At 31.7% G+C, this 25,075-nt stretch overlaps 1 protein-coding gene and 1 long non-coding RNA gene across 7 annotated transcripts in view; both read right to left on the minus strand.

The window, feature by feature from the left end:
* The window catches only part of LOC126748159 (trehalase-like), a 39,724-nt gene extending 18,140 nt beyond the window's left edge, over positions 1 to 21,584 (minus strand). For 3 of the 6 annotated variants that reach the window (XM_050457191.1, XM_050457195.1, XM_050457194.1), the window contains exons 1-4: positions 9,976 to 10,415; positions 8,460 to 9,379; positions 7,857 to 8,407; positions 1,431 to 1,675 (exon numbers count right to left, since the gene is read on the minus strand). In XM_050457191.1, the coding sequence (XP_050313148.1) occupies positions 1,431 to 1,675; positions 7,857 to 8,407; positions 8,460 to 9,379; positions 9,976 to 10,097 (1,838 nt within the window). In that variant the 5' untranslated portion in view covers positions 10,098 to 10,415. Of the gene's footprint in view, positions 1 to 1,425; positions 1,676 to 7,856; positions 8,408 to 8,459; positions 9,380 to 9,975; positions 10,416 to 10,481; positions 10,683 to 21,437 lie in introns of those variants that run through there. The other 3 variants (XM_050457192.1, XM_050457193.1, XM_050457196.1) reach the window with 3 other exon arrangements.
* A 1,840-nt stretch (positions 21,585 to 23,424) lies between these two features.
* The window catches only part of LOC126748161 (uncharacterized), a 38,185-nt gene continuing 36,534 nt past the window's right edge, over positions 23,425 to 25,075 (minus strand). Inside the window, exon 3 of the long non-coding RNA XR_007664647.1 lies at positions 23,425 to 23,514. This is a non-coding gene — a long non-coding RNA (uncharacterized LOC126748161). The remainder of the gene's footprint in view (positions 23,515 to 25,075) is intronic.

Consider the following 25,075-nt stretch of genomic DNA (forward strand, 5'->3'; position numbering starts at 1 on the left):
TCAAATTCAAAAGTCTACACAGCTGTTATTTCCGTAATAGAGGGTAAAAAATGAAAAATCAAGAATTTAAAATAATCTAAGCTTTAGGTCATGAACGGTACAACAAAAATTGAAAAAGTTACGTACAGACCTATTTTGAATAAATATACAAATAATATAAAATCGATTAATTTAATTTTACGATTTTATTATAGGGTAAAAAATGTTAAATTAATCAGAAGTAACTACCTTAAAATGTCATTGTGGTTGGAATTGATCAAATATCGTGACTAATGCAATAAATTAACAAATGGCAATTAAAAATTACAATAGAACATAAAGTTACAAAAACAATTTATATATCAATAAAAAGTTTAGTGCAGTGTTTAACAGGCCTTTTCGAATATTTTTATCGCAGTATTATCATCTCGTTAGTAAAAAATAGTAGACCACTGACTAAGTATATGGAAAATAAATTAATAATTACTGCCATATCTTTGATGGGTTTTAATGAGACCCATTAAAAAATCACCAGCATGCCTAATTTAGCTTTAAGCGCCTCTTTTTGGCCTAGATTATATAATCCTGATTGCAATTTAAATCAAAAAATTAAAGCAATTATATTTATTTTTTGCAATATGAAATATATTACTTATAGCAACTTATTTAAAAATAGAGCAAAAATGTGGTCACTTCCTATTTCTGTGACAACTTTGCAGTTTTTATAACCTTATAAACCCCAAAAAATAACTTATTGTTAAAGACTATATTATTTGCGTATCAGCAAATTAAATCTAAATTGACCTCCATTTAAAAATAATTCACTCAAAGTTTTTAAGATTGATTGACCATGCTCTTTTAAAAAAATTATGACAAATGAGAATAATGAAAATTTGTCTGATATATTTCAAATTTAATAACAATATACAGGATGAATCAAAAGATAAAAAGGCAGATGATAATTTATACAGGAGGATTTTCTCAAGCTCTTATAGGCTGTGGTGTCATATTTTCATATTGACAGCAATAAGAAACTTTTTTATCACGCATTTTGCTTACACCCACAATAACAATTTAAATTCCAAAGCAGACTTACTAGATTTAATAAATTAAATAACTTTACAAAATTCGTTATCAAACTAGAAACTTAAATTTGGTATTTACAAGGTGTTGCAAGGTTTTATGAAGACTAACCTTTTGTAAAAACAAAATTATTAACTAATCATTGATTACAGTTTATAATTTCAGCTAATTAAAAGCAACACCTTTCTATACTAATTTTTTTAAGGTAAATTTATAAGAGGCTCAGTATTGTGCCTACAATAATCCTTTAAGAATACAATGCAATATTTACTAGACATAAATATAAACAAAAAATACTTTTTGTATGACGTGGTTAAATTAAATAAATATTATTGTCTATTCATCGGTTTCATGTATACGTACCTCACCCTATAAATCCCGCCGACAACGAGACTAATAATGCTAAAAGTGCTGTAGTAATTGAACTAATACTAGAACTCGAAACTCTAGCTTCTTGGACGCTGGATGTCAGGGGTAGTGGAGGGTCATCTACTGTTAGTTTATCTGCATATCTCCAAAGAAGATCCATAATAACTCCATTCGTCCAACCAAAACCTAACTGAACTTCATATTCTCCACCTCCGCCACTGCTACCGAATATTGTAGAGTCATACTGCAACAAGTAGAAAAGAAGGTTTTGTTTGAAATTTCGTTTTCGAAAAAAGTCAGGAACTTTAGGAATTAGTCTTAATCTATCTTATCAACTATTTGTAGTTTTTCCTAAATTTCTAAATTCTTTTTCTACATTTCAGTAGTTTGTATAAAAATTAGTATACGATTGATATAAACTATTTTAGCAAGTTTTAAATCTTGCCCCTTATCTTTCTGACAGACGCTGAAATAAAACTTAACATGTATAAAGGGATATATTAAATGGGTATGGTGATATATCCAAATCTCATATACTAGTAAAGTGAATATAGGGTTTGATGTTAAGCTAGTAGTAGTAGTAGTGGTGGGGGGGGGGGGGCGCCGTTTAAATTTGAGCTAGGGTCGAAGTATGTGAAATTTATTAAAAAACTGCGCAAAGTTATGTTTTATATTGTTTTTTTTTTTAAGTATATTAGCATTCTCCATAAAATTAAAAACTTTGAATTTTTGTAGAAAAAAAAAACGTTTATAGATAATTGCGACTTATGACCATAACATTAAATTTTTGCCTTTTTGAAAGAGAGATATATAGACAGAGACAATATTTTTATTTTGCTTTTTTAATAATTCGAACTAGCTGGTTAGGTAATAGATAGAATTTAAATTCCTCATAAGGTAGAGAAAGATAATATAAACTTTTATAGTAGTTTATCGCAGTAAATAAAAAGTATGTTTCAATAAACTGAATTGTTATTTTTCATCATAATGAAAAACAAATTAATTGATATTATATTTTTGTATTAATGATTGCATTAAACGCACATTATAGCTGATATTAACCTCCAAAGCATTTAAAAACTCCTACAAAAATGTAAGTTCAACACAAGTCAAAATATAAAATTTCTAATGTACCTATAACTTATTTGCTTTTTAATCTAAACAAATAAAAATTGGTATATATACAGTGCGGGACTTAATTGTTTCTCCCTCTTATCTTTTGAATGCGTTTATATAAAATTTTGAAGTTTGGCACACATCATTAGCAACCAAAATACTACTTTTTGGTCCCTAGCTCATTTTGCAAAACTTCAAAATGGCGGCAGGACGCCATTTACAAACAACAACAACAAACCTACAAACAAATTACACCTGAACAGGTGTAGTAAAGAAAATTAAAATAAATAAAATTGCGAAAAATAAGATTTTGAAAGGCTGTCATTTAGCTATGGTTAGAAGTAACGACTTAATATTCTAGGGCCATAAAGCTTTCAAACGATGTATCGCATAACCCCTTTTTCTATTTAAATTTATTTTTCAAAATAGCATCCCACCGGCATTTTGAAGTTTTGCAAAAAAATAGCTAGGGACCAAAAGTAGTATTTTGATTGCTTATGATGTGTGCCAAATTTCAAATTTTTATATAAACGCATTCAAAACATAAGAGGGGGGACAATTAAGACCCGCACTGTATAGTTGTAGACGGATTCAAATGTCAGATTCGGATTTTATCAATCTGACACCAAATATCCGAAAAATTCTACATCTAACAAGCTTTCCTTATGGCAACATTTCAAAAAGCTATTATACTCCAAGAATATTCTCCACGAATTTTCACATAAGCCTAAAATATATTGGCTTATGTGAAAATTCGTCAAAAAACACCATCAAAATTATTTTTCCATGGTTTTCCATGTTGACTAAAATGTAACATTCTTATTTATTCATAGCACTCAAAATAAAAATTATGATTTTGATGTCTCAAAAGATTTCAATTGAGATGTCACTATTTTTAGATTATCTAGAATATTATTTTCTATCGAAATATGTAAAAATATACCAGGTATCCATTTATCCATCCATTTAAAATTGGTGGAATATTGGAATATTAACTTGTAATAAAAAACAAGCGAATGCGTGAAATAATGCACATTCGTACATACCAAATTTCATTTGTTTATTCTTAAAAAACAATGAAGTTATGGCGTGTTCTCGTTATCCTGAGCCACCCAGTATATCTAAAATTTGCATCAGGAATAAAAGAACTGTAATTTTTGAAGTTACTAGTGGTAATAAAAAAACTTAGTCTGAAAAATAATTTTTAGAAACGACTAAAATAACCCAAGGTCTATCCCAGCTAGAAGCCCTAACCTAATACTGGGCGGACCAATGGGCGGTTGGCATATTGAAAATAGATATAATTACCTACACTTTTTTTATAATATTTGACGATTTTCTGGATAAAATTTATTAATATTTATACTTTACATCATTAGTTTAGATCCTACAGTCTTAGGACTGTATGAACTATATCTGAATGGGTCCGGACATTTCATGTTTTGTCGACCGCATATTAATAGGACAATTTACTATTCAATTGGCCTTTAAATTCAAAATATTCAAATGCTTTTCGCTATTTAATTTACTAATTGATTTAAGTGTTTATATAGAAACAGAGAATCTCATTGAATATAGGAATATAAAGAATTATAAAAACAAAAAAAAAATATTATCATTATTTAGTAATTAGTTCAACTATTTAATAAAAAATAATATCGGCAGTAGTAAAATTGCCTCCACTTGAAACTTAGCTAAGGTATTTTTACTTTATTACATTTTTAAAGTTTAGAATTTAAAGGATGCCAGAATATAATATAGGATAAGATTGAAGTTAGACTAATAATTTTAATGACATAAGTTTCTTACAAGCACATCAAACAAATCCTATGTGAAAAGAAGCTCTTTTAGACATTGCATAAAATGAGAATCTTAGTAAGGTCCTGTCCTTGTTTCGTTTTATAGAAATAAATCAAGGTTAGCACTGCTCTGCTCGATAAAGAGCTGCGCGGGCCTTTATCATGATATCGTATGTGCAGGTAATAAAGCGACCAACTATGCGACAGAACCGTACTTAAAACTATAAAGATTTTTATAATCCCTATTCTACTATTAAATATGGAAATTAGCTTTTGAAATAAATATCTTATTACAACAACATATGTATTTTAAAGAAATAAAGACTAAAATAAAAAACATTTTTTGCATGTTTTGGCTTTGGTTGCTTGTTAAGTGAATAAGCAATTTGTTACATACTTAAATACGTTCAACTGGCTATGTAATAAGACTTTTCCACCTATTGGAAAAAAAAATAAACGTCGCAAATTTCACGGTTCTTCCTATTTTCTTTTGAAATCATTAAAAGTTTATTTCTATGTTCGTTTTTAGTAGAAGAAAGTCAGAGAAGTCATTGTTATTGTCAATATATCAAAACACAATAACTTTGCTACCAATAAAAATATAATTGGCGAAATTTTCGATGCGTTTGTCTTGAAAAAATAGCAAAGACCAAATCGTTTGAAGAAACATAATTTTCTTAAGTTTTATGATATGTCAGATAGAGAGATAGAGAGTTTTGATGAATAAGTTTTCTCGTTAATTGTTTTTTTAATAATGGCCATCACGATAGTAACTATAACAACTAATCTCACGGTGTCAGCCTATTAAGAGTTACAACCATAAATATAATCGCAAAAGCACTGTTAATATCTAGTTGAGCTAGAGAGTGTAAGAGTTAACTAGCTAGTTTGAGAATTAGGTAGCTCTGAAACCTTAAATAAAAAAATTAACAGTAGGACAGTAAGAAAAGCCTTATTTGCCCCTATATAGCAAATTTTCTTAATATTTGGAAACTGCTAGAGGCATTTCTTCTTTATTAGTATTCCGGCTTTAGTAATTTTAATTACATAATTTTTTTTCAATTTTTAATGTATGTTACAGTCTATCTACATTCGTCATTGAAAATCACGACGAATAAATTGCCTCACAAAAGAAACATATTACAATATGAATTTCTGTGTACAAATGGCTACTATAAAATATATTTATAATCAAAAATATTTATAGAAATATGAACCAGAATACAGAGTTTATAACAAATTATTGTAGTTACCTTATTTTTATAACCTGTACGTAGAAATTAGAGATATAGAAGGTACATTTGTGTTAATACATAAAGGAGTTGTTTTGGATTTTAAATTTCTTTGAACATATTAGCTTGGGCTAGTTTTAGCCATGCATCCAGTCGCATTTTTTTAAATTATTAATTATCATAACTGTAAATTTAAAATTAAATCGGACACTTACAAACATTACCATGGCAAGTCTGGGACTCGAACCCAGGGCCACAAGACAGCTTGGCGGGTATATACGCACCGCGCTATCGGGGCCAGATTGAGTCTAATATAAATGTTGTTTTAAATGGTATTAAATGGTAACTATTTAAATAATCAGATTTCTTACATATATATATATATATATATATATATATCTATCTATATATATATATATATACATATGAGTCAACGCATTTTTTCTTAAGGATTTGTCAATATAGTGGAGCAACAAAACGGGAACGTTGGCAAATTTAGTATAAAAACTAATGCTTTATAAAAGAAAATGGTCGTGGATTATGCACCTTATAATTCATATAATCCACGAATTGAACCAAGTAAATGCATTCTGGTTCTAACGAAACCATTTTATACAAAGAAAAATTGGCAATAAGGATATTTCAATAAATGGTCCAACACTCAAGGTCTTGCGATTTAACTATGTGTGCATTCTTCCAGGGTTAGTAAAATCGAAGATCTATGCTAGTAATCCAGCAAAAATTGAGGATTTATTAATTAACATCACAAATTTTATTCATCATTCTGGAGATACCCGTTTGAATACGAATGGGTGTGAAATGACGCTGCCAATAAAGTCGTGGTATGAAAGGATATTATTTTTAAAACATAATTGTAGTTATTAAATCCACAACCCACAACCAAACCAAATAATAGCCCGCAAATTTAATTGAGACCTATGCTTAATAAAACTAGTACAAACTTACTACTTACTAGCTCGTTCCATATCTTTTATCATATATGAACGTATATTAAAAATTTAAATCAATGACGTGACGTGGCAAAAAAATTCCGCCGCATACGCAGGCTAAAAATAGGATAAGGCCTTTGTTGGTGAGCCCAAAAGCAATTGTTTAATAACAATTTAAGTTAAATTTTAGTGTATCACGCTGTAAAAAGATGATCTTCACCTTGTTAATAAATTTAAAGCTATTGTTTGAAAAAGGCGTGCAAATTTTAGAAGGTTAGTTAAAGAAGTAGCAATATTTACTTACGCTTGGAAAATAATTGTAACATACGGCAATAAGCGATTTTTTAAATCATTTAAACCATAATAACTGTAAGCAAAACTTGATTAACAGATTATGGTATACGGATGTCGTATTATGCATTTTATAGTAAATGTAAAATGTCTATTAGATGAGAAGCATTAGGAGCGTAGGCATAAATATTTTAATTTATTATAATATGCTTAAAGTAATAAATATAGCTAGCATGCAAATTTTCGTAGATGAGTTGATCGTGTTTGGGTGTATAAATTAAAATATGTGCTTAAACTCGTTGAAGAATTAAATTTATATAATTTTCAAGGTATGTATTTATTAAAAAAGTTAATTTGATTCGTAAAAAATACGTAAAGCAGAATAAATAAAAAACTCAAACGCAAAAACCTTAATACGGTTTATGCAAAAGTTCAAGGTTAATTTACGTCATAACCTTCAAATAACGCTTATCTCGAAAACGTGATTAACAACCAGGAAAAATCATAATACTTGAGAGCAAAGAACTTTGAAACATATTTTTTATTGATGTTGGTAAATCCACATCAAAATAATATTCAAGCAATTTCGGTCATAATCGGTCTTAAATATAATATTTTATAATTCATATAAAGATTGACTTTTTCTAGTTAATGCCAATAGTTAATATTTTAAGTAATCTATTAGAATAATATTCAAAAATAATCTCTTCTTTAACTTTCGATGTATGTTTAATATTTATTAAATTAAACAGTTTTTCAGTAAATTCACGGAAAATAAAATATAAAGGTTGGACCTGTAAGTTGTTTTCCACACCTAAGTATGTTCCTAGTACTATTGCATATATTTTTAGTAAAACCTATTGAACATATTTAAAATTAATTGCGTAGTTTACAAACAGTACCTCTGTAATTTTTGCAATTTTTTTTTGTCATTCAAGGTAATTCATAAAAATATATGCCGTTATCTTTAAATATTAGACATTTTTGAAAATTAATTATTGTGACCTATTTAAAATGTACAAAAAAATAACACTTACTTTTTCAAACATCAAGTCCTTGTCCGCGTAGACCTTGTAATTTGACCTCACCCAGTTCTCAGCAATCTGAAATGCTAGCGTGGTTGCATATTTTTCTTGGGTATTATTAAGACCAACAATCATCATATGTTGAAGAGGAGGCCATGCATTTGGGTAGTCCCATTGTTCTCCAGTATGTTCTACTGAGCTAGGTACTCCACCAGGATATAATATTTTTTTATTCTGTAGGTATTTTAGCACACTTCTTACAGTTTTATCCTTTTCTGATTTATTGTAACAACCTGTCCATAAAGGAGCAATGTTACTAGGGTACCAATAATCTCTTTTAACCTGATTATGCAGGTCATAGTCTAACCAAGCTCCAATTTCTTCATGCCATAAAATAGCCGTGGTGGCAATCATCCACTGTTCGGCAAGGTCACTAAAATATCTAGCTCGTTCCTGATTGCCAAACATATTGTTATATTCAGATAGTAAAACAGCATTCCAGTAAATAATTGCATTTAAATCCACTGGCACTATGGATCTTGTCTTAAGATTGGTTAAGTTTCCTATAAAAAAGTTTTATTAAAATTACTATTTTTTATGTTCTAATTATCATACCTTTATTAGTGCTATTGGTGATAAACCATCGGCTAGAAAAGTCCCAACCAGACTCAGCTGCAGCCTTAAGTTCCGAGTAGTAGGCTTCTTTTTTGTTTTGATCCTTAAATATTTGAGCTGTGCCAACATCTTCTGAGTAGGATTCTGGTCTTGGTCCACGAGACCTATCTCCGTATACAGCTAGTGTATAATTCTTTCCATCAAAATGAATAACTTTGGAATGTTTAGTCATCCAGTAATCAAATTCCTTTTCCATCGTAGGTAGATTTTTCTGAACAAATTCCTTATCATTGCTAAACTCATAATACATATTAATCATAGGAACTAGAAGTGGTGGCTGCGATCTTGCCAAGTAATAAATTCTACCCCCGTTGGGGATGTGGCCATAATGTTCCACAATATAAAGAAAATTTTCCAGGATTCCTCTAACAGTGTGATGCATCTCAGAGAGTAAGAGTCCCTGAATAATCCAGTAGGTATCCCAATAGTAAAATTCACGAAACCTTCCACCCGGTACAATTACTGGATTAGGAACCCAAATAATACTGTAATGGTCTTTATTGTTTTTAACGTCATCTTTCATTTTACGTCCTAAAATTTTCCAGATTCCATTTAACTTTTTGCCCCAAGCTTTAAATTTTTCATCCCCAATTTTGTCAAGAAACTTTGGATGCTCAACCCAGTCTTCAGGAGTCCACTCAGCAAATTCCTGACCTGCAGGATCAAAGTTTAATTCTACGAACTTTTGAACTTCCTCTCTGTTCGGTTGTCGCTCTTTATAATCTTGCATAAATAGGTCAAACTTAGCCATTGTCTCGTTTGGTGAGTACTTCATTTTCATATCGACGAACGTTTTGGAATCTTTATAGATCCTAGCCATTTGAATTGTATCGAGTAACTTGCCATGGCAGTAAATATCACTGAAACAATTTTAGATTAATTATCTTGGCTTCTGGCCAAAACAGTAGACAAAACAAGTTCCTTATAAAAAGTACGAGTAAATACTGAGCGTTGTATTTGTATGACGTTTTTAAGGTACACTTTTATAGCAGATTAAAATATAAAAAAGGAACTTGAGTGAAAAATGTTAAGGATCTACTCATATGTAAATAAAACGTAATATTTAATTTTTTTGCAAAATTCTTTAATCAAACGAAGACATAAATAAAGAAAAATGTTAATTTAGTTAAAAAAACAAGCCTGTCTTGTTTATTTTTTAAAAATGTTGTAAACATAGCTATGAAAAAATTGCAAAAGGAGTTTATTTTGATCCAACTGTCATATTCTTTCTTTTTCGGAGCGATTGAATTTTTTGTTTAAAAGCGGATTGGCAAAAGTCCAGTATCTATACAGAAATATTATAAACCAAGGTAAATGCGGTAAAAAGTAATTTGATGATGAAATTTTTAGTTTTGTGGCAATGCACCTTTTGTAATTTGCAGCAAAAGAAACTTTTCTTATAGTTATATTAAAGGTGATAGTTATACAACTTTTTAATTATTATAAAGTAACTTACCTAGAACAGATTGGAGGGAGATTCTCGTAGCTGTCATATTCGCTCCTAACCATTTTGCAAAGGCTGACTAGGATCACCACACAAAAAATCACTTTGGTTGCATAACGATACTTTAGCAACATTTTTCAGTCTTTAAAATATAATAAATTAAAATAAATAATAATAAGTTAACAATTCAATAAGTCTTTTATAGAAAAAGTTACTATCTATGCCAGGATTACGTGACAGGCAAACACTTCCACTGATTCATTCCTACAAAAAAAAAATGACATTAATTTCTCAGTCCCCTCACCGTTTTAACAATAAAAAATTAGCGTATATCGCACAACTACACAATGTCAATTTTAACCTTAGTGTTAATTTGAAACAAGGCGCGAAACTGAATTGCTACTGAGCTAAGCGCGACTCGGGTGACTGTTCTGTTTAACTGGCTATATAGAAAGAAGTTCGCGTTGAAACAACTAAGCAGGTGATATGGTTACTGGGTTGTGCAAGCGCTGACGTACCTTGTGACGTAAGAGACGAGCCTCTTTCCTGTGCATTTCAATTGGCTGGAGTCCGACACACCTTTCTTGAGAATTTTGCTTGAATTTTTAAATTACGTTACCTGCACGATTAAAGTGAGTCGTGAATATAGTCATATGTTGTTTACTTTATCATCAAAGATCGAAGTTCAATAATATCAGGATGTAGAAATCTGTTTCTCACTAGAATTTAAAAAGAAAACGAATGGTAAAACAATGATGGGTATTTTATATTGTATCAATTACGGAAGAAATAAGAATTTTTTTTACTCACATCCGGGAGACGTTGGATATTATTTTGGTATTACACCATATACCAAACATGAAGATCCAAATATTATTTTAACTCTCAGCAATTTAAAGTAATATATGAGTTCAGTTATTTTTCTAGCTACCAGAGCTACAAAACATCTTTAAAAAAAATACTATTAGAAGAACTTATATTTATTGCCATAATAAAATACTTCAAGGATTTGACTTCAAATACTTCAGCAGGATTTGACTCGTTTTACTTTCAATTTTAGAGTGCTAATAGGTTATCATACTTTCTGTCCTAGCTTCATTTCAAACATCTGCTTAAAATTAACTTAGGTTAGTAACTCTCGCATAGTGGAATCTGACTATCATTAGCACGCGTGGTAGCTTCGTCGGACTACTTCCATCTCTATTCAGCATTAAGGAATAAATTGAAAGAGACTACTCTCTTTTCACGTTATTATCTGTTTAAATTAATAAACTTGAAAACAAATATGAACTGTGAATTTAATTTCATAGCACAACAGCAGGATAGAAATTAAGTATTCCCAATAAATCACTTATTAAGAGAAATAGAATTATGAAGCTTTATATGAACTTGATAAGTTGCTTACATCAGTTGACCAGTGAATAGAAGTGCTGGCATCTATATTTCTGTAAATCCAGTTACTAAATAAACAGGTTTGGTACTTTAAACCACGGTAGGGACACTATCTGTGGGTGTGGGTGGCTTTTACCCTGTGAGGAATTTTATGGTAAATCATAAGGGGTGCTCTCATTAATCTCAGAATACCTGAAATTAAGGAGAGATCGTGTATTGTATGCTACGTAGATTACAGATACCCTGTGCAATCTATTATTAATGACATTTGATATTTACTGGTTTTTATACGGTAAAACGATTTTAAGGTCGATCGAGGTCATAAAATTCAAGGATGCCAGTCTCGATTAAAGAATTATATGTGTATATTATAGTTATTGTAATAAAAATTAACTTTCAAATTAATTTTTTTTAAACATATGCACAAGGTAAAATAGTAACTCACAGACACTTTGTTCTTCTCATGTAGATTATATTATCAAACCTTTGATGTCCAATAATTTACTTAAGTAACCATTTCTAAATCAGCTATATACAGTGACCGCCTAAAGTTCCGCATAAATTCGATAAAACTTAGAGATATGATTTTTTGAGAAAACGCTCGGACCCGTCGATTTTTATTTTAAGTTGCGCATTATTTCACATAAATTTTTGTATACAGGGTGGAACAAAAAAAAGATATGACGTCATTGGTCATTTTTTTAAACGGAATGCTACATTTTTTATTGCATTTATGAAATATAGGCCAAATCCCAAGCAAGTTTCGTATAACACACCTTATCTCAAAACTCAACAGTTTCCGAAATATTTACATTTAAATAACAAGAAAACAAATAAGTACGTCTATTTACAAATTAAGGTAAAATCGAGGATAAAAATAATGTTATAAACACTGCCAATTGTTTCTATTTCCATGGTTGCACTTGTAAAGAATTAGTCGAAATCAGTTAGTTCGAAAATAGTTTTTATCAGAATAAATTAGCTAATTTAATGGAAACCCAACGAATTGAAATTTTGATGATGCTAGGGTACGGGGATTGAGTGCGCACGCAAAAAGAAGTAAGTGAACTGTTTAATGCCAAATACCCAAACCATCCTATTTCTCAGTCAACAGTTAGTAGAATAGAGCACAAGTTCATAACTTCAGGTCATGTTAGGGTTAGGTAGTAAGTTGCATGTTAGGGTTAGGTTAAGGTAAATTAAACATTTTGCTCTCCGTCGAAGAAAATCCAAACAATGCAAATTCACAAATTTCAGTTGATAATAATATAGCCGGAACGTCAGTAAGACGCATCTTAAAAGCAAATGAATACCACCCTTATAAAATTAGACTAATACACGAATTAAATGAGGACGATCCTAATCGAAGAAACCAATTTTGCGAGCAAATGATGAACATTTGCAATAATAACCGTCAGTTTGTGTTACGAGTTTTGTTTTCGGATGAAGCAACTTTTTGTTTAAACGGTGTCGTAAATGGGCAAAATTGTCGGTACTGGTCAGTGTCAAATCCACACTGGGCAACTGAGGCTCATACACAGTACCGTAAATCTATTAATGTTTGGGCTGGTATCGTGGAAAATAAAGTAATAGGGCCATACTTCTTCGAAGAAAACTAAACAGGACAACGCTATTTGAATTTTCTTCAAGAAGATCTTATCCCTGCTTTGGCTGCCCTATACCCAGACGTACGAGACCAGACAGTGTTCCCAGGAAGATGGGAACTTCATATAGGACGAAGAGGGCCAATCAGTTTAAACACTTGATACATTAATAAGAGTTTTCACAGTTTATAACATTTTATCCTCCATTTTCTCTTAACTTGTAAATAGGCGTACTTACTTGCTTTGTTGTTAGTTAAATGTAAATATTTCTGACACAGTTGAGTTTTGAGCTAAAGTGTGTTATACGAAACTTGCTTGGAATTTCGCCTATATTTCATAAATGCAATAAAAAATATAGCATTCCATTTAAAAAAATCACCGATGACGTCATATCTTTTTTTTCTTCCACCCTGTATACAAAAATTTATCTGAAATAATGCGCAACTTAAAATAAAAATCGATGGGTCCGAGCGTTTTCTCAAAAAATCATGTCTCTAATTATACCTATACACACAGGCCTACGCTGATGATCTGGTAATCCTTTGCCCAGGGAAAGACGCCGTCTCAATGCAGGGCCCTATGATGAGAGCCCTGCGTATGGTGGACATATGGTGCCTCTCGGGGGGTCTCAGGATTAACCCCAAAAAAGCTGAGCTCCTACTATTCACGAGGAGACGTAACTTTGGCACGCCCCCTGTTATATCTCTAGGTGGCGTGCAGCTGCATTACTCCAGGACAGTTCGATTTCTGGGAATCAAGTTGGATCCCAAACTCTCCTGGCACGATCATGCAGACACCAGAATAAAGAAGGCCACCTGCGCGCTATGGGCCTGCAGGCGGGCTTTTGGCAATACCTGGGGTCTGTCTCCTAAGATCCTCCACTGGATCTACTCGCGCATTGTGAGACCTCTTCTCACATACGGGGCTATTGTTTGGTGGCCATGTATGGAGAAAGCGAAAATTCGTGCTCAACTGGACAGAGTCCAACGTCTTGCATGTCTCAGCATAACGGGTTCTATGCGGACGGCGCCAACTAGAGTGCTTGAGACTCTGCTGAGCCTTCCGCCTCTGGACCTCGTTGTGCAATTCGAGGCAATGAGGACTGCGTACAGGCTATACGTCCTCGACGAACTACGTGCTGGCGAGACCGGTCACGCAAAAATTTGGTCACGGGCCATACAGGAATGTCCTCTCTTTCTGATGGGCAGTGACTGCATGGCTCCAGTGACTGTGGACTGCGTGGGATTCGTAACGCACATTGCAGGCAGAGAGGAGTGGCAGCATTCCAAGACACCTGCATTGCTAAATAGGGGGACCATCTGGTACACAGATGGCTCCAGAAAAAATAACAGAGCTGGATCAGGGCTTATTGGTGGGATCCCACATACCAGTAGGGCATACTCGCTGGGGGAGCACGCCACTGTCTTCCAGGCCGAAATATTCGCTGTATTAAAATGCGGACAGAAAATCCTTAGCAGCGGACACCGCAATACAGTTGTATCAATATGCGCGGACAGCAGAGCTGCCATTAAGGCTATCACGGCCGCAAAGGTAAGCTCCAAGCTTGTACTACAGTGCATAAAAGTCCTGAAAAAACTGGTACAGGTTGGATGCAGGGTCCAGCTCGTCTGGATACCTGGCCACGCAGGCCATGCAGGTAATGAGGAAGCAGACTCTCTCGCCAGACTGGGATCCGCGAATGTGCCGATGGGGCCGGAACCCATAGTTGGTATCGCCAAATGCGGGGTGCAAAATGAAAAAAATGCAATGAAGGGTCTGCTAGACAAGTGGACCCACCGAAGATGGACTGAGTCCCCTGGTATGAGACAGGCCAAAGCAAATATAGGTGGGCCCTCTGCCTGTCTCACCAAAAATCTACTACGCCTAAAAAGACGCGAAATTGGGCTAGTGACAGGTCTTTTAACCGGTCACTGGCACTTAAGAAGCCATCTCCATACTATCGGTATTGCGGACAACCCGGCATGCCGATGGTGCTGTGAGGAGGATGAAACCGTTGACCATGTAGTTGGGGAGTGCCCAGCACTCACGCGCGCCAGGTTCAAATAGTTGGGTAACACTTTCAGTGTACCGAGCAACTTTAAGTCCTTCAGACCAGAGAGCCTTATCGGTTTCTCTAAGGCCGTTGGGCTCTGGTAACCCCCGGTGGGGCATGACGGGTCCATTAGGAGACCTATATGCACAACTGCCTTGGCAGCCCACTGTTTCGTCAATTCAATTCATTCATGTCTCTAATTTTTATCGAATTTATGCGGAACTTTAGGCGGTCACTGTATACTAGAAATGTAACTACTTTGTTATAATTTTATAATTTTTTATTGATTTTTGATTGAACCTGGCAAATTAACGCAAAGATGTATACGAAATACATACAACAGATATTAAACATTTTAATGTACATATCACACATTCTTCATGATTCATCAATATCTCTTTTTGCTGCGCAATAGGATCTCTTGAGAACCAACTTATCTACCGCCAATTTTTGAACTGTATACGTATTTATTAAATTTTTCTATCAAAAGCATTAGAGAGTCATTTAAAGAGAGAAATAAATTATTAAATAAAAATCGAATCAAAATACTTTTATTTAGCTAAATAAGTAAGCAACTAAAGAGATGTTAATGAGACAAATAAGTAAAACATTGCGAATTTGCGATTATAAATCGATACATACATGCATAAAAACAATACCTATTCTATAAACCCCCTCTTATTTACAAACAAAAAAATAAACGAAAATATTCAGCCTGAGCGCAAAGCACAGTGGAAGGAATTTTAAGGAACATTATTTTAAAATAAAAATTAAATAGGCCGCAGGCCACCGTCAAAATTCACCGATTCTGCAGAAGTCAAAAGTAATCATGAATTAATAAAAATAATAAAATAGGTTTTTGATAAAAGGTATTTATTTAAAGAAAAGAAAATAAATATGTAGATATAATACTCCCAGCACAGCATATTCCTATTGTAGTATCGAGAAAAAGTTTTTATTTCTTCCCAACCTGATATCTTTTCTATGAATCTTACTACTCTTTTTTTAATACTTTAAGATCCATTTACTTACTAAAGCATGACTGCGCTAGCTACTAACAATTTATTAACATTTTTAGCAAATATTTTTTTACCAAACTTTTCGTTATAATGAGATGTAACATTTCATGCCTTTACCATTACTTGGCTTCATATTTCAAATATGATCACACATTTTAAAATAATGTGTGTTTTTAGTTAACACGTTACGATGAAATAATGAAATTTGACCTGTCAATAAATTTAAATGGAAGATTTTGCACTGGAATTGTTTATCACAGGGCAGATTCTTAATGCATAATTTTTCCACAATAAAAAGGTCTTAGATATAGTGTAACCTTTTCTGGGTCAATACAAATTATTTTAATATGATGAACTTAAATGCTTTTTGAGTTTATTATTATGTTTGGTAATATTATATAGTATTTTACACCTTAAATTTGTTATTACAAATTATCGGTGAGTCTTAAGGTATAAATCTTAACAAATATGTATTTGTAAATAACTGCAACCCAGAAATCAAAGAAAAAAGATAAATAAATAAAAATATTGATAAACCCTCTTCTATTCTCTAACTTATGATTTCTTTGGCGATCTCTCTAATATTCTTTTTATTAGAACTTCAGGAACTACGACATGAAATTTACATACATCTTTTGTCCTATTAGGTAATATTAGTATTTGCGTACCGTTTGGAATGAAAATATAATCTGATTCCTTAATATACAACAATAGGTACAGGTCAGAAAAATATCTTAAATTGCTTAAAGAATTAGTGGATTTAGAAATTTATTAAGTATTGATTCTAAGAAGAAGCGAAACAAAAATATCCAACTTTCCTATTAAGTAGTTTTAAAACAGATCTAAAATACTTAGCAAGTTAGTGTATTGGAGAGAATCTATGATGTCATAAATCCAACTTTATGGAGATAAAAACAACGCTTATAATTTTAGTGACCGTATTTATTAATTGGTCTATGGATGGCTTAAAGAAATTACCAAGCCCATTTAAATTTTCCATTCAAAAGAAACGGTAGGATTTTTTAAAATTGTCGTTAAGATCCACCTGATTTACTACATTTTGCCGTCCGCTAAATAGATTCTTAACAAATAAAATATTTTAGGTACTTAATATTCATGTTTTATTTTGTAAAATAATAATATTCTTTGATAATAAACCAATTTGCCATATATTACATTAGTTGTTGTGTCTATATAGTTGCGCTCACAGGTTCAAAAATAATAGATAATGAAATAAAACTGCCTGCAAAAGTGGAAACACGAAGTTTATATCACGTTTTACTTAAAACTGAACTGAATTTGAATTTATCGTTAAGCATGAACTTTTAACAATTTTTTAAGTCTCGGGTTTTAATTTCGAAATATTAGTCGATATTTGATAATTACAGGATTTTAAATGGTGCATATTAATTATATTAATAAGCATGTCCAATTATTTAAATAAATAACTAAAACTTTAGGTATTCATTAACGGTCATTTGTGGGTAGGGTTAAAAGCCGGAGGGTATCAGAGGGCATAACTATGTCTCTACTACCATAGGATTCGATTTGAAATCGCCTATGATAAGGAGGACCAAATTTAAATAGGGCCTAGTTGAGTCCATGGGTACTCTAGGAGGACCTACCTCCTCCAAAGAAGAACTAGATTACCTCTGTAAGTGAGGCAAAACAAAATAATTAATAACACTTACCAGACAGCATATGCTCTCAGGAGAGTTAGCGGCAAGTACTGCCCTGTTGGAATGACACTCTGGACCGTCTTCAACAAGAAAAAGGTCGTAGCACCTCAGGTTAAGGGGGAAGCTCAAGAGAATTGGGATGTATACTTGACAGCTAGACGGCAATTTAAAAATGAAGCCCGACGCTGCAAAAGAGACTGCTGGCGCCTCTCCCAGACTCAGCTCATCTTCTGAAGCTACTGGGCTCTGACGGGAAAACTAAGATAGGATACTTAAAGAAAGGTGAACTGAGGACCTCAAACAAAGAAAATACCATCGAGCTTCTTCTCAAAACTTACCAGCTGCATGACACTGGCTAGACTGCAAAGACTGGGTAATTACTGGAGCTATGAGAATAACACTTGCGTCACCACTAAACATTCTCATTGGGCTACCAAAATTTCCAGTCTGGATTGAAAGGAAGGCCATGGCGGCGCATAAGAGGATAAATGATAGCAGAGAATCGCGCAATGTTCACTTAGGACAAGACTATATGATATGTTTTTTTTATCTGTCAGGATGTGTAAAAGCATTTTAATCTTGACATACAGATGCCAAAAGTACTATAGCGAGTGGCAAACCAAGGTTAACGCAAAGCTTTCGAGACGAAATTCCGACAACGGAATAATGGTCAACGAATTAAATCAAAGAGCCCAACGTTTTTCAGGCCTGGTACACAGTTGGGTCATAGATGGAAAACATTGAGTTAGCTGGGGCCGGAGAGTACTTAGAGGATAGAAACGAACGCAGAAGAAACCTTTCCGCTAGGGAAACACACTACAATTTTCCAAACGGAGGGGTTTGCTATATTTAAAGGTAGCAAAAAAAAACGCGAATCATAGAAAGGTAACGAGGAGATTTGCATCTACTCTGATAGTCAAGCTACCCTCAAGGTGATCCAAAAACCCAGGGCCAGCTCAGTGCTAGTCCAGGAGTGCAGCGACGCATTAGAAAGACCAAAGCACATAAGGAATTAAAAATTTCCCAGGAACTTAATAATTGAGTAAAAAAACAGGGAAAAATTGGAGAAGGGCAGAAGGATGTAGACAATCTCCTTGGAGATGATAGAAGATCATGACAACTCTAAAGTAAGGAAATTCTTAATAAAGAGTCGACAAGGGATCAAAAACTTGGTGGGAATCCTAACTGAGGATAAATGCCTAAACAGGCATCTGCTTCTTCTTACTATAAGAGAAAGTCCGAATTACCATGCAGGGAAAGAAACTTCATACCATATATTAGAAATTTGCGATAAGTGGAGTCACCTGACAAGGAAAATTTTTGAAGCTACGGGAAAATCTTAAAGATTTGGACTGGGACAGCGTGAAAGTCTTTATTAAAAGGACCGGTGAAGATGACTCAGTGAAGATCGTGTCGCCTACTTGCATCTTTATTTCCTTTCTGCTCACCCTTATTAATACTACTGTTACTACTACTACTACTACTGCTACTAGTCATACATTAACATTAATTGTATATTAGTTAGAGCCATTCCAATAAATTTCAACGAGCTAAATAGATACTATGATGAAACTTTAACCATAGATTAAATGGACTAAATATCTCATGTTTTCAGTGGGTCTGACTATATACTAAATATCAAAATATACTTCAAAAATAAACCTTAAATATTTTATTGTTCTTAGTTCTAGAATTGACTTCAGAAAATCCATCAAGTTTAAGTTAAGCCGATCATGTAACAACCGTTTCATTCATAATGCCATCAGAAATATGAAGATATGTAATAATGATATGTCTATAAGTGCCTTAGGCTCGTTACGTTTGCTTGAAAATATATTTATATCAGAGTATTTTACCTGTTGATCTTAGACAAAAATTGTCAGCAAATTTTTATCAAACTTTGCTAAAGAACAGCTTGCAATACAGCTAAGAAGCGAATAAAAGCTTTAATTTGGACGAAATTTAGATCGCTCATAGTTTTCTTCTACAAACTCTTAAAGTGTACGTTACTTAAAACTTGGTAAATCAGTTACTGTAATTGTGCATTCATATGGTTTTTAAATAGAATATTGAAGATACAGCTTAAATCGTAGGGCTTATAGCGTTGATTGATAATATTTAATCAACGCTTATAGTTTCGAAGTAGTAGTTTCTTTCAGTATTTTTTAGCGTTCAGTATGATATTTTTTATGTGTATCATGTTCGGTCTTATGTTCTGCTTTAAAGATGATCATAAAGCAATATCCTTTAAAACATATTTTTATAAAAAGCTTTTTTTTAATAGCAATAAAACTATTGTAGTTACATATACACCATCTTACTTAGTTTTCATTTATTATAGGTTTAAAAATATACAATAGGGGAAACAATAAAAGTAAAATACTATGGTAATCAGTATAATATTACTAAAAGCCAACACATACGATTTGCCAATATTTCAAGGTTTAACAGTTATTCGATTTGTTGAACCTGATTTTTAAATGTATTTTTATTTGATTTTAAGATATGGTCCATGTATGAACGTAGGTAGGCTTGCCATTATTATTTCTCAATATAGTATTTTTTTTTCATTTTTAATTTATGATGATAGGTTGACCTTGTATAGGGTAATCTTTTCTTACATATTTAATTGACAAATCGTCATGTATTAATTATGAAAAAATATAAATTGTCTTTAGCTAACATGGTTATACTAAATTCCTTCAAAAATTATATTTTATTTAGATATACTGTATTTTATTAATTTTTCCTAATAGTTTCTTTTCTTTTTTTAAGTATATACTTGATGATAAACCAAATCTCAATTGTCACACGTTTTGCCAAAGTCGTTTTATATTCACATTTTTTGTATTTATCTAAGCGTCAAAGAGCATATGTATATGTTCTATTTCCTCGGAACTATTTAATCTGATTGGTCAAATTGCTGAAAAACTAATAAATTCCTAAAATTAATGAACACTAAAAAATATAACGGTGGACCACATTTCTTTATGCATAATAGCAAGATAAGATTTAAAGATTATATATCTTATTATAAAGAAGTACTTAATCTTATAAAACCAATGTATTTTTTGGCTTTATTATTATTATATGTATGCATGCAATATTAAAATTGGCAATGAATAAGTTTTTAAGACCCTATAAAACAATACGATCTAAATTTCAAACTGGTCACAAGTATTTTAATTTTTTGTATTTGTTTTTTAAAGACCAAAAAATATTTTACGAAAGCCTGACTAAGCGCAGTAATCCTGTGATTCATAACCAAATAAAAGCCTTTTGAATGCCCCCTAATATTTATAACAAAAGGATGACATTGCCACATTTATTAATTGCTGTATATGAATTATAAGGATACTTCGTATCGAGCAAATGGAGCCATTTGTTACCAGCTCACTTGGTTTCTTAATTGTCTCCAACATTGATTTGATAAATATGTCAGGATTTAGAAGGGCCAGTCGATCGATAATAAATGTGTTTCCGAGATATCAGTTTTATTTGCCAGACTATTCTTTTGCTTCTTATTTTCAAGCTTACAGCTGTTCTTTGTTTTCTTGGTAAGTAATTTTTTATTTAAAAGAATCAAAAAAATATATGTATTATCTTAAATATTAGTTTATTAATTGTTGTGCAAAATAAAATAATACTTTCCAGAAATAACAAATTCAGCAAATCAATCAATCAAATAGAATTAATCACATATATATTAGATTGCTTAACTTCCTACCTGTCAAGAAAAAACTTCGTCATGCATCATCTTATCAAGTTTAAAGTTTAAAGATTAAAGTTTTATTTTAGCACTGATAGAATTGTTTGAATTATTATATACCCAAAACGTATTGCACAACGTACTGCAATTAACCAAAAAATCAAGCTTATTTTTAGTTCCCGCCTGAGCAAGCAGATTTTCAATATGTGGGGGCTCGACACATACGTACATACATGTGGTCTCACACGTCATCAGTTTGATTATATTTTTACTTGGAATTTAGCGCAATAACATTTGATGTTATATACATATTCAATTAATCGATGTCGTAAAGATGTAGATAATTATCGGGTTGCCTTATTGCTGTCAATGAAAATATCATTTGGGAAAATTAAAAAATAGCATGTTTAGCGCCAGCTGACATTTTAGGGTCGTTTAGGTTAATCAAAAATGTCTGTGTGAAACCAACATATACAGAATAGATACAGAATGGCAAATAAGTCGCATCATGCCTTTAATTTCTTAATTACCTGGTATATAAAAAAAGTGACCTTAAAAGTTGTTTAAAAAAAATATGGCCGGCATTTCTACCTGCATGCTTTTTTTCTTTCATTTCTGATTTGGTTTCATGGAGACCAAATTTATTTTTGAAATAACGGTTATGTGAACTAGTGCATTAGCATGATCAAACAGTTTTGTTTTTGCTAAATTCTAACACTTTTTTCTTGATATCATATGAGTCCCTGCAATAAGTTTGCTTAATACTAGAAAAATTATCCTCGCACGTCCCTAAAAATTAACGCCATAACCTTGCCTTGCCTTTTTCGAATGTGATTATTTAAAATCATTGTTTCAACTGCTCTTCGCATATCTGATGTGAAATAGTAACCTCATTTTTATCCATGGTTATGAACAGACTTAAAAATATTTTCTTGATTTTCTTCAATATTTCTGGTGTTTATTCAACTTATTTAGTCGACCACTGCGATATTTGCCTTTGCAGCCCTTACGGCCTCTTTTAAGTTCCGCAATCCAACGTTTAAATGATATAATCGACAAGCAGACTTCAATTTAATGCATTTTATCATATTTGATCAATTTTTTCATTTTTACAATTGTACTGAGAGCGTTCACTATTGATGGCTGCTGAACTAATACTAAACAATGCACCTTATCAGGTTAATGCTTTCATCCACTTCAAACAAGAACTTTTTTCAAACAAAAACTGCCATCTGTACTTCTGGGACCAATCTAGTAAATTTTTTGTGATAAATTAAATTCTAAAGGAGATATTTAATTAAGTAAATAAATTATGCGAAATAAGTTTATAAGTTACATAAGGCTGTTAAGAATGCAACTTAGGATCAGGCAAGAGATTGTTGTGTAATATTTTTTTAATATCGCGAGAAAAATAAAAGAAAAGACAAACAAAAATGATACAGATTATAATTTATCATCATAATATTAAAAAAAATATTTTATATTATATAAGATATCTTTATCTTAAGTAACACCTTCTTCCAGGATGATTTAAATATATTTACTTCTAAATCTTTTAAGATAATTTAATTTCAATAAGATTATAGCATAATATTTTAAATTATCTGCCTAGTATTAGTTTCGTGCCACCATAACTCCAAGATATTAATCCAAAATATTTATATCTTTTTGTCACTACCAAGATGATAAACAAATTAAAGACAATAATAAAATGTACAACTAAAAATTAAAAAGTTTTGATAAGAAATTGTATGACAAGGCAAAGGCTACTTAAATATTTTTTTAAATTTATTTATAACCTATTTGTGCGGTAAATAATAAAATAAAGGATTAAACCTTTATTAGAAAAATCGTATTCTTTCTGAGGGAAATCGAGGAAGAATTGTTGAGAAAAAAAAGCACGTTTGATGAAATGAAAATTTAATGGTTTATTATTATTTTTCACAAGCAAATTTTTAGTTTTTAAAGATACAGTTCATGTTTTTTTTTATCACACAATAAGTAACGCCGAGATACACACCGTACAATACCCTCAGGCGGTAAACTTAATTCTTCTTCTGCTGCGTTTTTGGTCATTATTCTAGTGAAGGTGATTCTAGAAATGATGATAAAATAATCAATCAATTGAGAAAATATAAACAATTCAACAAGTTCTTAAATATAAATAGTTACAATTTGAAAATTACTCGGAAAAATAATATTAACATATGTGTCTAACAAGTCTAAAAGCAAATACATAAAAGACAATGAACACTATTATTGTATATTAAGATTAATTTATTTATTAAAAAATTGCAATTTTAAAATGTTAATTACTTTGCAAAAAGTAAGCTAAAGACCCACTTAATCATGAAATCAGATCAGAATTCTTGGTTTAGTATTTAACAAGGAAGTTAACTCAACTATCAAAACTACGTTTGCTTATGAAATTTGTCATATTAGCGGAAATGTATTAAAAACTAAAATGTATTTGTGATAAAATACGATATTTTCATTAAATATTAGTCTAGAATACGACATATTTTGTAACAGAGAAAAAAATATTTTACAAAAATTAAAAAAAAAATGCCGATCAATAAAATAACGAAACCAAATAGCAGCAAATCACCACTGCGTTACATTGCCTTTTCGACTGATTACTGCTTTTATACGTCTTGACTATCTTTGACATCTGGTAAGTAAAACTGTTCCAAATTTCTTGGGGACAAGTTCGCAATTCTGCAACACAAGATTTCAATTGGCGATAGATCTGGACTACTTGACGTCCATTTTAAAGCTGGAATATTGTTTTTTATCATCCAATCTTTTACTTTTCTGGCCATATGGCAAGCGGCACCATTTTGCTGGAAGATACATTCGATGCTGCTTAAACGCATTTGTTCAATTTTGGGGTGTTAAGTTATTTTAAAGCACATTAATATACTTCTCAGCATTCATAATACCTTTCACAAAGTGCGAGTTTCCCACTTCACTTGCTGACATGGATCCCCAAATCATAACAGAATCCGAAACCTTAACTTTTTTTTTTAGTTTTTTTAGTTTTCAAATTTTATATATTTCCTTTTTTTGGGTATTGAGATTTATTTTTACTTGGTGGTGATTATTAATAGGGATTTTGGCTGCCATATTCAATGTCCTTTATTATTGTTTTTTTTAAATTAATACATATTATAATATATTATTATAATAATATACTTATGAAAACTCCCTTACTCTCTATATCTAGTACCAACTTCTTTTGTTAAAAAGTAATTATGTAGTCAGAAAAGTGGAAGTATATTTTTTTAAATAAACTTTTACATTAAAAATCATCTAGCTGTCTGTTTTTTTGCCATTGTTCTTTAGCAGTTTCTTCCATTGAGAAAGGAAATAATTTCTCTGTTGCCGCCATGGATTCCAACTTCATCTCACACATCAGCATATGGATACTAAAGCATTACATTATATATACTTTATTGTGTCGCTGAATGACAAACAGGGACAGTAAGCTGAAAAAAACAAAACTTTAAACCTGTTTAATTAATAAAAATAGAGTTTTCTTACTACGGCAAAAAAGGGACTTTTTCCCAGAAAATGGAAATTATACATCAGTCATAAATGTATCATACCATGTTTCGGCTAAACAATATACATTTTTTAAATTTTCCTTAAATATT

This window comes from Anthonomus grandis, chromosome 22 (genome assembly GCF_022605725.1).
Source record: "Anthonomus grandis grandis chromosome 22, icAntGran1.3, whole genome shotgun sequence".
Lineage (NCBI taxonomy): Eukaryota > Metazoa > Arthropoda > Insecta > Coleoptera > Curculionidae > Anthonomus > Anthonomus grandis.